The following is a 17,024-nucleotide window of genomic DNA, read 5'->3' as shown; positions in this document are numbered from 1 at the left end:
TATCTTCACTGTGAGAGTGACAGAGCACTAGAAACAGGTTGCCCAGAGAGGTTGTGGAGTCTCCTCCTCTGAAGATCTTCAAGGCCTGCCTGGATATCCAGCAACCCTGTCTAACATGCTCTTGGTGACCCTGCTTGAGCAGGGGGGTTAGATTAGCTGATCTCCAGAGGTCCCTTCCAACCTTATTGATTCTATGATACACTCTCCAGATCTGCTGAGCTCACTTGACTCCATAGATCCATCTGTCCCTTTCTGGGATGTAGGCAAATTAGCATAAGAACTTCTGTGATTCATGATTCTTAACTACCTGAACCTGAAGCTTCAAAAAGCAGTCTGTTCATGAAAGCCTGCTATTAAACATTGTTAACAATCTTAATTAAGTGCCCTTAATCTGCTGCCATGTCAAAGAGCTTTCTGCGCCAAGCTGAGGCATAAAACCCACCTCTCCTCTTTCTCCTCTTTGGATTTAGGGGAAAACTAAGACAGCACAAGATCCAAACATGTAATAACAACCCAAATCCGAAAAATTAGGGTTGCAACTTCAAACCTAGCTCTTGCAACCTGAAAATGGGGCATTTTTATTTCCTCTCTTGCAAACATACATATTTTTCAAGAGAATTACAGAGGAATCAGATATGCAGTTTAGCCTTATTTCAGGAAGGAGAACGGAGATGGAAGATAAAAAAGAGACAGCATTTGCAAACAGTATGAATTATGGTCTGCAGAAAGCACTTCCTATTACAAAAAACCCATACCACGCAAAAAATCTTGGCTTCGTACAACAAAGTGACACTAAGTTCTTTACTCAGAATTTCTTTGGAACATTATGTTGCTTAACTTTTAAATCCTGTTTACTCATTAAACTTCTGCAGGATAGCAAGGCAAAAAAAAATGCTGAGCACTTGCTGATCTGAGCTCAACGTTCAGGAAAGGCGCACAAGCTGCTGGAGTCCGCCTGTCAGAAACAATGCTTTCAACACATCCCAAGAGCACGAAGATAGACCAGGTTCCAGCCTTTAATCAGTGCACACAGAAAACTACGGACAGAAGAAACAGAAGAATTAAATCAAATTTCAAGCGCTGTGATCTTCTTCAGACAGCCTGTTTTGATGAAGCACAACTCAATCCAGTTCTCAATCTGCCATGCAGAGGTGGCTTAGAGAGTCTGAGGTATGTCAGTTCCTGCTCCCCTCTCTCCAACCCCAAGTCTGTTCTCATTTACCAACAGTTAAAAAAAAAATAAATAAAGAAGCACACACTACACTTTCAAGTCCCAGCAACCAGGCAACTTCTAGTATGTTCGCAGCAGAAAAAGGACATGGAGGCAAGTCGCTGAATTACCAATTTCTTCCATAAATCCTCAGGTTGCCACTAGAGATACAAGTTTAAATCACCTGTTCTTACAGCAACACATCCTCTCTGGTACAGCTGTGTCTTTCCAAGCTAAAAACTACATGCACCAAAAATTAACTGTGTTTACACACTTGGCTACTCTGTTCATTTACTACCCCCTTCCTCCAACAGGCAAGGGCTGCTCTTTCCTACCTAGTCACCTAGTGCAGGTGCTGTTGTGCTACCAGCACTTGCATGGGCTCTCCCGTAGTGGGCGTACATACCAAGAGGCTCCTGGTTTATCCAGCGCTTGAGCGAAGCTGCAGCCATCCTCCCCAAGATGCTGCCACTACCCTCTTCCTCCTTGATCAGACTTGTTTTTTGCCATCTCAGGCAAGCAGAGGGAAGCGACGAAGTAAAACCTGAAGCAGTTGGCCCTACGATGCCTGGAAATGACTCAGATGACAGTGCTAGCAGTCAGGAAGCCGGAATACCTCACTGCCGTTCTAGATGAGCAAAGTCGCTCCTAGGCGCCATCTCAATGCAAATACCTTTGCTCCAAATGCATTCAAATTGCCACTAAATACTCCAGGCCACACATTCTCTCCTTGCCCCATTTCACACTCCGTCGTCATCTCCAGTCCTGAGCAGGTTTGTTCCCCCGCCTGTGCTGAAGTGTCTGTCCTTGTGCCACCTCTGCACCAGCATGACTTCTCTAAAAATGCAGCAGCCGAGAGGAGGTGCAGCAAACCAGCTGCTGTACACACTGCCACTAAACTCACTTCCGTCAAGCCAGCCCTCCAGGGCTGCTCGTGCGCTAACCCAAGAATGTGAAGCAATGCTTTCCAGCACACAAGTCTGAAGTTTTCTACATCAGAGCACTAAAAGCTTCCAAAACTTTTTTTTTCCCCTCCCCATCTGATAGGAGGCTTAGCTCTGGCTCTACCACCAGCACCACAGTTACTACATGGGAAGAAAAATCTTTAAAAAGCAAACAGAGTAATTTTGATCAGTTGCTTTCATGAGTCTTTATTTCCAAGGGAGAAGGAGCAGGCTCCCCACATAGCAGCTATTGATGTAATTTGAAATTTGGCTTTAATTTGAAAGCCCAAAGCCAAGATCAAAAAAGCTAGTTCCCCCGCCCCCCAAGAAATTTGCTTATCAAAGCTCAGTTTTGATTTGCAAGCAAGAGCCTGATAGTTCAGGATACTTTTGCCCCCTTCTGCCTTTAATTCTGAACCCCAGTTTCTCTCCACTGCATCTTCTCAAATGGTTTTACACACCTTTCCATAACCGTACACAAATAAGGGGAGCAGAAAGAAATCGGTTGTAATTGAAAAAAAAACAAAGAAAAGGAGAAACAAAAATCACTTGATTGTTACGTCAATACTTCTAGTATTGGCATGGGTTTAGGATTTACAGCAACACAATCACTCAAAAGGCTCACGCTGCAATTATTTTTAAAAGCTTCATTTCAGAGCAAAACAGCTTACTCCATACACAAGAAATTTCAGCATAGTGGTAAACCAAGAAAGTTGTTTTAGACCCCTTCATATCACAGATCCTGAAACATGTAACACAGAGTTGTTCCTCCTCTGAACGGGAGACTAATGCTTCATCTCCTAGCCTAAATCCCATTTTCCCATTCTCTGCTTCTTTCTATGGAAAGTTTACAGCTCCTTTCTTTGAAGTAGCTAAATAAAGAGGGCTCTTTTCACTTCTCCCAGCTCAGCATTAAGGTGGAAGCAGGAAAGCACCCTTCCTAGGCTCAAGGAGACAGCACAAAGCCTTTCCAGGCTGTTCCTGGACATGAACATTCAAAAAAATCAAGTGGGAATACACTCTTCAAGTGCTTGGAGGAAAAAAAAATAAAATAAATGTCAACAGGGCAGAGCAGGATGGGAACTATGGAAACATCTGACTTTCAGATGGGAAGACAAAGTAAAAGGATGAATACAAGGGTCCAGGCTTGCTAGGGCCAATACAGAACAGCAGCTAATTCTGTCACCCACGTGCCATACTCATGTAGATGGAGAGTTACAGGCTTCACGGGTTCTAGAAAAGCAAGAGCTAGAAAAAAAAGAATAGGAAGAAGGCCAAAGTATTTGGGAAAATCCACTCCTGACAGTTACTTCAATGAAGAAGCACTTCAAGTAAGCAGCTGGGATTCTCTCTCTTCTACTCTTCACTTTCATTACAGCTCTGGGGAAGATACAAGCAATTCTCTTAAGTTCGCTGTTTTATCTTTTGGTACCTATCAGCAAAGAGATATGGGAAAAAAAAGTAGTGCAGATAGAGTAGGCAGACCTTAGACTAGGAGCCAAGAACTGTAGGACTATATTCCCTACCTCATGAAACAACTTTGTGGATTTAGATAAACCACAGCATCTGCTCCAGGGTCTTCATCCACAAAAAGGGGAAAATGCTTATTTACTTCTTGCCAGGAAATGCCAGGAAGAAGCTGGGTTTTTTTCCAACATCAGTGCACCCACACATACCTTGCAGCTACTTTACACAGAATTGTCTCACCAAAACCAGTTGAGCTCAGCAAAATGGCACTGCTTCTAGAAGCAGACAGCTGTGCCCACATTACCCATCCTAAAACTGCACAGAGTGCTGCTGCAGCCATAGCTACTAACCCGAGGTAAGATTCAAAGCAGGGTAACAACAGAGACAAGCTGTAGCTTGGTAATGCTACACAGTAGGTTTCCAGGCACGCTGGTAAAACAAAAGACAAATACACTTCAGACCTAACTCAGGACTGAAATCAGTCCTGCCAAAGTGATTTGCTAGAAGAAACATTGTTCAGTACAAATTCAGATCAGCTGTCACTGGTAACAGTACTAAATCATAAATAATTATTAGAAACGCATTATCCTCACTACTTCCTGCCAGTTATCTGCTGTATCAACTGGCTTCTTCAGGAAACTCCTTATCCCTCCTTCTTCTGTACATGCCCAAGTTTTTTGGAATATTATTTGTGCTGGGTATAGGTTTAAGAGATTTTGTTAAAACAATGTCAAGTCATATTTAACAGCCAGAGAACACGACCATGTTTAAAGCTTTACTGGAATTATCAATAGGTTGCTAAATCATCTCTAGTAAACCAGGTCCTATGTTAACTGGTTGCAAATTCACATTAAAAATTCTTTAAGATGGTACAACACAGTGACTGGTAAGCTCTTGCACAAAGAGCAGTTCTCAGCAAGTTTCCCTCTAAGCACAAAAGAGAGACTAGACCAATGGACATGAAAGCGCCTAACTTCAGTCACTGACCAGTATATTGTACTCAAGTTTCCCATAAAAACAGCAGGAGTAACCCATACTGAGCCTCTCCTATCCTCATGGGTTTCCTCTGTTTTCTGAAGTGGTAAGTCACCTGCAGGGAATTCAAGAGCAGAGGCAATCCTACAACCACCTGCAGGTTGCAAGTGAGTCAGGTTTCCAGTGCATACTATCTTTGCCATATATTGCACCATCAACCTCTACCTCTTAAAAGCTGAGAAACACTTGCCTGATAATTACAAGCAGGGAACCCCAGCACTCAATGCCCCCCCCTCCCCGAAAAAGTAGGGCATATTTTCATTTTAACAATTTCACTGACATCACCATGAATTTTCTACAGTTATCTATACCTGGACCCATATAAATAATATAAATTGGACCCATACAAGTTATGATTTCCAGAAGCACCCATGAATTAGAATAACTCTGATAACATTTTTTTTTTTTTTTTTTTGGGGGGGGGGGTTATCTTGTAGAGCATCACCCTTACTGCTAGCTTCACTTGAGTGCAGCTTCTCTTCCCTCAATATAGGAAAGCCATACAATTTTCAGGTTGATTTTTCAGGTTTCATATCAGGAAATGGAAGCTCCAGCAGAATTCTGGTTTTCTTGGCCATGTCATTAGAAGGACTAAACAAGTCATCATAACGATTTGATTCAAATCAAAGCAGCCACACTGGTACTTATACTGTGTACATGGACATTTCACAGTCTGTTTTTCTCCGGAAGTCCTAATTTTTGTAGCACATTTCATTTTGTAGAACCATAGCAAATACTGAAACTCATGTCATTGGATTGCCTTGTTTTTGCTTGGTTTTTTCCTCCTGAACATTTTGTAATTTCAGTTCTAAGTTTCAGTTAAAGGGCTACAGGTTAGACAAACCTGTAGGAATTAAACAGACTGGTGTGGGACAGACTTTTGAAGCTTAAAGCAGTACAAAGATGGCAAGCACCACATACTTTTCATTGGCATGGCTATCCTGTACCTTGCTGAATACTTACCAACATAATGACATTCCCAAGCACAAGCAAAACAGTTTGCAATTCTGTGTGTATGCCACGACCACACTTCCCTTGCTACCTGTAGCATCTACTGCAAGTGGTGCTGCGTTTTGTGAAGCCATGGCCTAAAACACTGCTTGTATTCTGACTTTCATAAGCCATTTTAACTGTATCAAGTCACACACCAGTTATGGGATGAGGTTTCAGCTTTCAACTCCAAACAAAGATTTTCTGCTTTCTGTCAGGCAGAATAACATCCACCTTTTTCCTCCATGCATTTACAGATGTATAGTGGCTACCGACACCTAGGGTAAAACTTCTCCTTCTCTTATAATAAAGAATACTCCTTGCTTTTGCTGAATTATGAGAGATGCTAGATCTTCAAGACCACCTCATTCTTGAGAGCAAATCAAACATTTAAAATTTACCCACCAACAGTAAGCACCTGTTAGATCAAATTTGGTAGCTCCAGCAGTGGCCACCTGCAGAAGCAAGGCCAACAGCGGAAGGAAGATGGAAAGTTAGAGGATTTTAACACTTGAATAAAGCTTTCCACTCTCAAATGAATGGAAGGCGCATTTCCCTCATCTAAAACTACAAGCATGCCTGAGAAATCCTTCTGTGCGTACTAATCATCTTTAGGAAACTTTCAACATTTAACTCACTTGTGAGTTTATAAGTATAAATGTAAACGAGATCCAAACCACAATTTCCTGAAGCTCAGCACACCACAGACTCCTGAGCAGGAAACTAAGGCAAGTACATTGCTTATGCTTCACCACACAACATTATGCTATGTTTTCAAAGTCTCTTCCATGTTACACTCAAAGTTATAGCACATCTACAGTCCTAATTCTCAAGATAAAGTTCCTACAGTTTCTGACAGGCACAGCTAAAGGGACAGAGCATGGCAGGCAGGGTGGTATTTAAGGATAACCTTCAGCTCCAGACAACTAATCTTTGCATAATTCTTTTTCCTAGCAGAGGTGTCTTGCCTAAAGATTCAGACAACCATCCTGCTATTGCAAGTCATCAACATTTGGAAAAGTAGGTTTGAATAGGTAGTACTATAAATAGATTATCAGTGGTGGCTACTTTAAGCATGACAAAGCTACAGTTCATGAAGTATTTGTGAAAGCAATGTAAGAGAGCAACTACTGGAAGAGTCTTTGGTTTCCCAGCAGGTAAATAACAAGTTCTCCCAGTTTATCCCATCTTTCTACCCTCTTCATTCCAGTAAGATGGGACCCAAGAATGGTTCTCATATTTATGGGGTTGTGTGTTTTCCTTAGGTTAAGCTTAGCAATCACTAAACATCAGCCTTCTCATTTCAGTAAACAGCAAGTGCTGTGTTGTGTGAACTGGGTGACAGATCACATTTTCTAGGTCACGTACAGAACTAATGCCAAGTACTAGAGCTTTTGCGATCCTTCAGGATACAAATTGAGCAACTACTAGGCCTCCCCATATAGCTCCCTCCAGCATATTAGCCACAATGAAATGTTCCCACTGCAGATGGGAAGAAAATTGCAGAAAGACCCACAAAGATCTCAGTTTTTGTCTTGCAAAGTGGACGCATTCGGAAGGAAGGTGCCGATTAGTCCATCCTTTCCATCATATATACTTTCTGTTAATTTTCAGGAAAAAAAAAAAAGCAAATAGCTAGGTACTTGGAGCTTTTAAAAATAGCTGAAAAACTACTACATCACAGGAAGAAATCAGGCCAGTTTGCTGCTGAGTGCTAACTCATCCACACAGCTCTTTCCTGGTCCTGAAGCATCCTCACTACACATACTACACAAGTCTCTTACACCTAACTGCTTGTCTGCAAGCACTTCTTGATCTCTTTTTAGGTTAATGTTCTGGCAAAAAGTAGCCTGACTTGACAATTCCAAAGACTAAACTTAAAGGAAGCTTCTGACTATCCCACACAACAAAGGTTGTTAAAGGTCTTGTTGCTGGTTTTTAGATTTCTGTCATTTGCAAGCTAAATTCAGTTATTTACAACAGTTCCCATATAGCACCAGCAGTTTCTCCGCTAGTACTTCCCTCTTTTGAAATACAGGATTCTGAAGTTGGATAACTACTAGACATCTGCTTAGGAGCAGCAACTGAACTATAACCTTGTTCTAAAACAGACCCACACAGTAATTAAACGATGATTTAAAAATCATCTACTGCCCAGCCGCAGGCTCATCAAATCTTCAGGAACATACAATAAGATTTCTTTGAATTCATTCAGCCAAATGGAATCAGCCACCGGCCCATGCATTCTGTAGCTATTGGTCCAGGCCAGTGAGATAAAATGAGTTAGAAGTCCACGCTCTGTGCTACATCCAGAAGCGATGAGGCAAGCAGCAGCTCCAAAATGCATATTCCCATCAGTAACTGAGTCACTCATTCAGCTTTAGCATCTATCCTGTTACTTTCTACCAATCAATCACAGCAACAGCACATTGGAGTCAAAGATCATTCCCTTGCACCTTCTCTCTTCAGCTATATCTAGCTCTGACATTGAACAACCCATTATCACAACGCAGCCTGTGGCAGCACACCAAGATCAAACTAAACACAATGATCAAGTGAAAAATGACTTAGAGGCAAGAAGAGAAGATCTTAATACTAGAGAGTCTTCAAGACAGCATGAGAACTAGTAGTATTGACCAGTAGTTTTTTATGCAAATGTTCTCTTTCCACTGCATGGTCTGAAAACACAGAGTATACGCAACCTTATTTAAACTCAAGAGTTTTAAGACTCAGTAATAGTTCCTGAAAGAGATTCCTCAATTGGAAATAAGAGATCCCAAGAATCATTCTAGCCAGAGGATAAACTCCTTCCCTCATTTGCAAAATACACCCACTGCATTGTCACTTAAACAGAATAGCTTCCCAAAACCAGCCTGGGAGATACAGTAGCTCCTGCCTAGAAATCACATCACCAATGCTCTACAGTGATATTCACACACTAAGCACCCGCAGGACCCTTTTGAACCATGTATTATGCAAGATGATTTCACATCAAATGAAGTACAATTTGCCAAGCAGCAGTATTTTTAAGTAGTTATCCTTTCCTATTTGCTTCCTATATGGCAATAAATAAATAAATTTATGAAAAATGCAGTTAATTTTCCACTTCCCAACTAAAACAAACTACTCCAACAATAGAACTAATGTTTTGCTAGCACATTTCTACTTTTCAGGTTAAACACATATCTCCCCATAGTCCTATCAGTATTCATATCACAAACACTGGTTATGCAATTAACATTACTACAGATGACATTTTCTTTTGGATTGCAAAATTCAGAATGATCTAATAATTCCATTATTTCTGTACCATATTTGTGCTATTTCATTATTTTATTGGAATTGGAAAAGAGCAAGATTTTGGCATTATGGAGCTCAAGTCCTAAAGATTCAATGAGGTTTATGCCCCAAAGCCTGTCAGATAGGAAAAGCCAAAAAACACTAATGAAATATCATCTCTTTTCATAAACACTGCCTTTTCTTAAAAAAGGGCCATTATGACTACAACAGCAAGACTTCTACAGATATTTCTGATTACATTTTATAGTCCACTTCACCTTCATACTAACAAAGTTTTAGTTGACAGATATTTCATACTTTCATAAATTCCAAGTAATACACCTCTTCCAGCAAAACATCATCCTTTTTTATGTCATGCTTCACAGCACACTCTGAAATTCAAGCAGCATAAGAGTGGTCTCAAGCAAGACATTTATTTCAAGGATGTTGCAGTTCTGCTTGTTTGACAACACAGAAAACGTCTACATTTGTTATTGAAATATAAGCTAAAACTGGCTTAAGAGGGGATTTTGAGAGGTACAAGGAGAACTTAAAAAGTCCAGCTCTCACAAAACTCTCAGTGGGAACAGGATACTTAACCTCCTTTTGCAATTGTAAGGAGGTTACGGGAGGAGAACCAGAGCATTGGCAAGAACTACTGTACATTAGCTGAATATCCCTAGGGAGGTGGTAGTTAATGATTCAAAGAGAAGCTGCCAAATTGCAGTGAAAATTAGACTGGCATGCACTGAATGCTGTTAAGCAGCCAGGTGCTGAGTGTTGTATGCACAAGTTACCTTTCAAACACCTCCCTCCCCATGAAATCCTTCTGAGCTTTCCAGTGGCTAGGAGTAGCCCACGATGCAGTTGATTTCATACATTTTTGTCGAAGTAATGGATTTCATTCTGCTTGTGGATACTTCCTCAGACTGACTGGCTATTCAATCCAAAGTACACAAACTCTTTTCTTGCACAGTCACTACACGTTGCAAGTAAACTGGAAGTTCCTGAAGGGGGGGGAGGGAGTGGAAGTGATTTTGAAAGTAATCTATTGCAGCCCAGCAGTTTTGAACCCATTTCATTGAACCAGAACAAGCTGGCATAGCAACAACAGGATAACCAAGGGCTAACTCACTGACTAAAATGCTTAAGCAGCTCTCAGGACTCTGAATTTCCAAAGATGCTGCAGTCGCCTACAAATCAAGTATGTACCCAATAGCTCATTCTCCACCCTCTAGCAACAGAAGGCAGCAGTCAGGTAGCACAAGGAGTTGCAATAATTGCTGTGTACAATGTTCTCTAGCTATCTAAAATTCCAGCTCACTCATAATACAAGGAGATCTCCATCTACCCCTAAGGGGAAAGCCAAATTCTTCAAAAAAAAAAAAATAAAGCACCTAAGTCATTGGAATAAGTGACCTAACTTTCCACTTTATTTTCTGCAAATTTCTCAGGAACTGCACATGTAACAGTCTAGCCTTTCCCAGAATTAGTTTAGCAAGCTGAATACTGTTTTGATCCACAAAAGATAGCACAGTCAACATTACATGTCTTTCAGATCCTCTTATAACATTTAATGAACACCTTCCACACTGTTTTCTGTACAATGTTTTATACAAATGTGCATACTTTTCATCAGAAACTGCCAACTTATTGTTACCCAGAGATTTAGGGATCACAAATACAATATAAACACATGAAGAATTTTCCTTTTATGGATGATGGCCCTTGTAATTTTAAAGGATGGCAGAAATGGACTACCACTGGTCACAGCAGTAAATCCTCTCTTTGTTTAAAGCCTTTTTAAAAGTAGTATTGTAACAGGTGTTATTAATAAATAAATAAATAAAATAATTTTATATACCTCAGGACCTCAGGTAGATCTCACTACAGTACTTAAATTTCTTGAAAACTTTCTCCTTAGAGCAAAACCTATGAAGAGGCAAACGGACTATTAAGAGGGAAAGCAGGGACAAAATCAAGAAATTAATAAACTCAACCCCTGCCCCCTAAGGAAACCACAGGGTTGCCTCTGTCCAACCAAGTGCTTAACCAGGTATATTCTTTTCCCAGAACTGTTTTACCAAAGTTGGCCTGCAGCATCCGTTCTTCTGGATAAAACGTAAACACAGCCACTGTGCAGCCAAATCAAGAGTTAAAATTTAGCAGCCAACTGGTGAAAGAGAAAAGATACATATATACAGAGACAGAATCCACTTCCATGGAAGCTTGTTCTATCATGGAAAAGAATAGGAGATTTTGCCTTATAGTACAGTTGCTTCTTTCTTCTCTGGACAACCACAGGATGCTGGAAGAGCTACCTTCCCTGGAAACATTCTTCAGCCAGAAAAACTAATGGCTGCTGGAGATCCTCAAGGGTCTCACTGTAAGCATGTGCCTTACATCCTACCTCACAAGACACACAGCTATACAGAAAAGCCCAGATCTTGAAAAGAAAAAATACTAATTTACCCACAACAACTATGAAGTACAACCAGTATCATCACAACAAGCCCTGAAATAAAGATATTTTTACACTACTTCACAGTATCAGAGCATTTGCCTCAAACTGAAAATACTACACAAGCTTCTGCAACTTAAGAGGTATATAACATTACAGAAGTCTTAATCATGCATTTTAGGAATTTATCGAATTAACCATACACATACACATCCAACGTTACCTTAACTGAAGTGCTGTGGCTAGTCTGTATCATGCAGCAGGCTCCCAAAGGCCCTGTGGAAGCTGCCTCATCTGTTCTGCCTTTGAGTGCTGTCCGAAACTACATTTAAGAGCAGGATGGTCTCTCCAGGTACTTCCATTCTCAAGGGACTCATTCAAAAAAATGATCTTCCAGAACCAGAGCTGGTAGTACTTCAGAAACAACTGCACATGATGCTATGCTGCATAATCAAAGAGTAAATTGTTATTTCAGTGTGAATAATTAAAAGCATGACGCAAAATGCATAGCAAGTATTCAAACTCAGATACCTGATGTTGAATTCTACACTTAGACACTAAGACCTGAATTCAAACTCCTGGTAAACTTATCCCCCAAATACACCACTGCTCTGTTCAATAGCCTCAAATCATCCCTCATCATTCCCCCCCCAGCTTCAATATTGCCAAAATATTTGTGTCATCACTTCCCCACATCCACACATTACACCACGCCCCTCAGACAGGGCTGAATACAAGGCAGAATATACTCCACAGAAGTAATAAGGAGAGTGGGTGATTTGGGACATGGTGTCTGGGAACAACCATCTCCTTCTTTAAAGTTTGGCTTCAATTATAATCTGGCAGCGGGTTTGTTGGGAGGCATTGAGGGAAAGAGAAACCAGCTGGATTAGTTTAAAACCAGCCTGATGGCAACCTCTGCTACTGCAAGCCTTATCCTTCTTATGTAGGAAGTTGGGAATGCAACATACAAGTACAGTGAAACGAAAAAAAGCAGCCTCTTGCCAAATGGACACCCATTTCCTTCTTAGTTAGATTTCATCCATTCCAAGTCCTTCCAGGACTTCTCAGCAAAGCTGCCCACAAACGTCAGGAAACAGAAATGCTGGGTATATTGGGTATTTGGCATATTAGATGCATTAACTATATTGCTATTAAAGTACATTAAAGTTTAGGGATTCTTTGGAGTAGAAAGTTTGCCTTTTTCTGTTAGTCACTAGAATCAGCTGCAGGCATTACTGGTGCCTCCCTCCCTACAACTGCTGCAGCAAGGATGGAAGAAGAAAATTAGGGAATGTGACGGAGAGAAAGAAGTAACAATGGTTTTAGAGTTGGCAGGGCCTGAGAGAGGCGAGTGGGGAGACAAAAGGAAAGAGCAGAAGAAACAGGTGACTCCTAAAAACCCAGAGCACTGAAGAAAGCACTTAAATCAGAGGGAAGAACTCCACCACCGCTATGTGGACATGTCCTTGAAAACAGCCAGTCATTTACAGGACTATCTCCTACATTAAAAAAAAAAAAAAAAAGTATGTACCATCCCACACTTATAATCCCTATACCTGATCCACACTGTAATAGCACAAGCCTGCCACTGCCCCCATTTCAGAGCTGCTGTCTAGCAGAGGGACAACACATGCAGACGCTGAGTTCCCACCTCAACTCACCTGCACAAAGTCTGGTGTAAAGTCAGAGTTCCCAAGTCCTTTAAAACATTATTTTAAATCCTGGCACTGACTGTTTCGCATTAACCTCCACTAACCTTCAAAGCTTGCTCAGTGATTCATCCTATTAAACCAACTATTCATGAAGAGCAGCTATTTATCCAGAAAGCAAGATACTCTATTTTCTAATTGTATGCTGTAACACAACAATTACACGACTGGCTTTTTGTCTTACCAACACATTTAAAGTCAAAGGAATAACATGTCATTAACATTATTGTTTGATAGCCAGAACATTTCCTGAAATATTGATGTTTCAGCTAAATTTCTTATTTACTGACTGGCCTTTTTTTAAAAAAAAGAGAGAGAGAAAAAAAAAGCCCTCCATCTTCCCCATGCAACAGAACTAGATTAAACTTGAATCAGACAAGTAGTGTTGGAGATGGACTGAAGGAAAGTATTTAGATGAAAAAAATCTCATAGCTTTAGCCAGCAGCTGAGCAGCCCTAGTTTTAAAATGTAATAGGTTTAACAGGATCTTGCCACAACAGAAGGAATAAGTACCCCTGTAAAGGGAGAAATAGGGTCGGGGGATAAGTGTGTCTGTGCTACACAGTTTCCAGTAACTTCCTACAAAAAGTAACAAAGAAAAGAGAAATGAGGTTTGGTATTTCAGGGCCAATGATGATTTTCTAATTCTGATGCTTTCTAGTAGATGAAAGTCATCACTTAACCAAAGAAAGTGACTGAAAAATATTTCTTATGATGTTTTCAAGTGCATGAGGTAGATGAGGGGCACGTATAGCGGAACTCCATAGAAAGACATTCCTAGCCAGGTGTCCTTCCATATGCATTTCAGTTTTTGAAGTTACCAGAGAGCCATTACTAGTAACAACTCCACAAGACTGAGTGCGGAGGGGGTAAATATTTGCTGCAAGGTCCACATCACAGCAAGCTGTTCGATCCAAAGTTATTCCAATTTTTCTGTTCTGAGCACCAGCATTCATCCACAAGCCAATCTAGATTAAAGAAGTAGCATTTACCATCAAATTGCTTCAATATCCCAGTTACTTCTCCCTTCCCTTCATTGCCTTTGGCAACTATAGGCAGGAAAAAAAAAAGTAACTTGCACAGGCAAGAAAACACAGATCGGATACATAGCCTTTATCACTAGATGATAAACTGTCAGAATTAAATGTCAGTCTTAAAATTCAGTCTTAAAATTCAGAATTACTCCATGGCAACTGTGAATGAAGGCTCTTTAGAAACTGAATTAGTGTCAAGTTCCATCAAGAACATCACTGCGCACACACACAGGGAATTCAGAAACTCTCCCATTCCACATTTCTCGTGAAATTTCTTACCGCTTGTTTTCGTGATTGTTCCTGCTTCCTACATCTAATAGCAACACAGGGCAGTAAAGATCACAACATTGAAACAGTACAGACTAGGTAAGATCAGTTTAATTTTAACTGACATAAACACTAAATCTCTATTGGAAAGAGAGGGTCAAGGACCGTATTTTAAAGACTACGAATTTCTGAACCTAGAATACAAAGAGACCAGTTTCATTTCAAGAGGTGTATTAAAGAGTCTTTAAAATGTTTATATTCATCAGTCTAGGAGACAGTATTATTTTCCCAGGGCATAAAGAGACTCCCAAAACACACTCTTTGGTGAATTGCTGAGATTAATATTTCTTTTAGGAAGAAACCAAGCCTGAGAAGTAGGAGCTTATCCAAGACGACTGCCAAACACTGATGAAAGGAAGTCAGTCTGACAGTATTTTATTTCAGATCTGCCTCTCCACTTCAGGATGAAGTTTTATATTAAGCTCAGTGTACTAACAGTTCTACTCCCAAGTACTCACAGAACAGGAGAGGAGGGAGGGAAGTATACCTTTTAGCATCCCATCACCAGCATGGTTTGTACAAGAAGCTAGATCTCCCTCCACTTATAGCCTGCAGGGTTATCCCATTATCTAATGAAAAATGACTAAACACTTCAGAGCACAGGGCAAAAGGACCTCAAGATTGATTGCAGGCCTGTAAAAGATTTACTGCAGCTCACATTGCATTCTCTCAGTGACTGAGGCAGCGTTATCTAGCTGCTGAGGTACAAGTACAAGACACCTCAATCATACACATCTCTTACTGACCAGAGACGGATTTTAGCTTCTTCAAATAAGAAGCCTCTACTGAAACGTCTCCTATACTTTAGGTCACCCAAGACAAGCACTAAAATAAGAGACTCTTCCTTTATCATCGCTGAGAAGACCAATGGTTTGAATGACATGCACCTTTTTGAGCTGACATCGAACAATTTTATTTCCTAGTAGATCAAATAACAGAAAAATAAAACCTAAAACAGACCTCCTCCCTCTCCTCTGTGTATTAAGTTAGAAATCCAGTCACACTGCTTTGAGAAAGGAATATTATCAGCATGCCTGGCTGAACATCATGACTGCACCCTCATTATTTATAAACTGTTTACTCCCAGTGTCAAGGATAGGACTAGTACTTTTCCCAAACACATGAGCCACTTTACCTTGTCAAAACAAACAGTAAAAAGATACAGAACATGGTTACACATTTAGTATTGAACTGAATCTCAAATAAGTGTTTTGAGATTCAACATTGTAGCACTTCCCAGGCAAGCTGCAGAGAAGACTCTCCAAGGGCTACAGGATGGGAATCTCTGTCAGTAAAGCATTATAGCTTGCAGGGAGAGCTTTCCTATGCTGCATGACTTGCAACACTTCAACGCAGAAGTGCTAATAACCACAGATGAGAGCCTGCAGCTTCAGAAAACTGCTGCTTTACAGTGTAAATTTCTATGGCCACAAAGCATTACTGTTCGAACCTCCAGTAGCACAGGAGCTTAGCTATACTTTATTACAGCAATCACCTAGTCAGAGGAACAGAACAAGCAATTATCCTTCCTTTGCTTCAGGGCCATGCTCAAGCTACCATCAAAGCTACCCTGATCCAACTTTGCTGTGTGTGAGCTCAAGCAGGCTGTCCGCAGCCCCCGACTGCTGCAAAACAACCACAACCAAGTGGCAGCAACTTCTTCAGCAGTTCCTTCAGAAACATATGGAAGAGCTCCTGTTCGCACTGTAAGAGAGATTAAGCTACAGCTGCCTAACCGCCCATCAGCTGGGCTGCTACAGCCAATTGTGTACAATCACCCAGCCCACATTAACGAAAAGATGAATCTATAGCTTTTCAAAGCTTTGTGTGACTTGCTGATGCAAAGTCACTTAAAGCAAGCAGCTTAAAACCTACACTTCCATCTTCATCCAGATGAGGATGCAAATGCAGCAACATACTGACTGTCATCTTCAGACTGCACTGGTTTTGCAGTCCAATTCAGGTATCAGTGACAGAAACACAAAGACTCCAGCTGGTTCCCACTGGAGCTGTCAGTTTCCTCAGGGGTTTAGGCTGATCGGGACATATCAAGCCCATGCTCCAGTTCCTCTGCTGACTCCCCAGCAGCTTCAAAAGCCAGCCAAAAGCATTAATAACAGCTTTCAAGGATGGCAATGTCAGAACCCATAGCTCCTCTGTGCAAGCACCAGAATGATAACAATCCAGGAGACACAAGAGAATAAAGAAGCCAGCTCAAAGGATATGCCTATAGAATGACCTCCTACAGGAAAACAAATAAATCTGAAGTCTAATGTTTACAAAGCATTAGAGAAAGCCCTTTTAAAGCGCTCCACCAAAACTGGAGCAATATTCATCGTTATCTAATCACTTAAAGCATGGGGGAAAAAAATAAAAAAAAATAAAAAAAGACAAGAAAGCAAGGCTAAAGACACAAGAACACAGCTCTCTAAAAGCCAGAGAGCTAACTACTGCAGCTTCATGGCCTTTCATCAGCATATTTCGTGTGAAGAGCACCCCATCTTATGATGGGCACAAAAGTAATACTGTGACACTATTTATCAGCACTTTTCTTGTTCTTTAAAA

General features: G+C 40.8%; 1 protein-coding gene across 10 annotated transcripts in view; it reads right to left on the bottom strand.

The window, feature by feature from the left end:
* The window catches only part of LOC146584741 (H(+)/Cl(-) exchange transporter 5), a 54,152-nt gene that overhangs the window by 35,344 nt on the left and 1,784 nt on the right, over nt 1-17,024 (bottom strand). For 6 of the 10 annotated variants that reach the window (XM_085324370.1, XM_085324368.1, XM_085324367.1 and 3 more), the window contains exon 2: nt 11,610-11,829. The exons of 2 other annotated variants lie outside the window; for them this stretch is intronic. Coding sequence is in view for 1 of the 8 variants with exons in the window: in XM_085324366.1 (XP_085180492.1) it covers nt 1,617-1,662 (46 nt within the window). In the remaining 7 variants the exon portion in view is untranslated. Of the gene's footprint in view, nt 1-1,616; nt 1,673-10,789; nt 10,812-11,609; nt 11,830-17,024 lie in introns of those variants that run through there. 2 more of the 10 variants (XM_085324372.1, XM_085324366.1) reach the window with 2 other exon arrangements.

The sequence above is a fragment of the Rhea americana genome, unplaced genomic scaffold, assembly GCF_003343005.1.
Source record: "Rhea americana isolate MKP2758 unplaced genomic scaffold, rheAme1 scaffold_90, whole genome shotgun sequence".
In the NCBI taxonomy this organism is placed as follows: domain Eukaryota; kingdom Metazoa; phylum Chordata; class Aves; order Rheiformes; family Rheidae; genus Rhea; species Rhea americana.
Note: the sequence above shows the minus strand (reverse complement) of the source record. Positions and strands in the feature narration are given on the sequence as shown.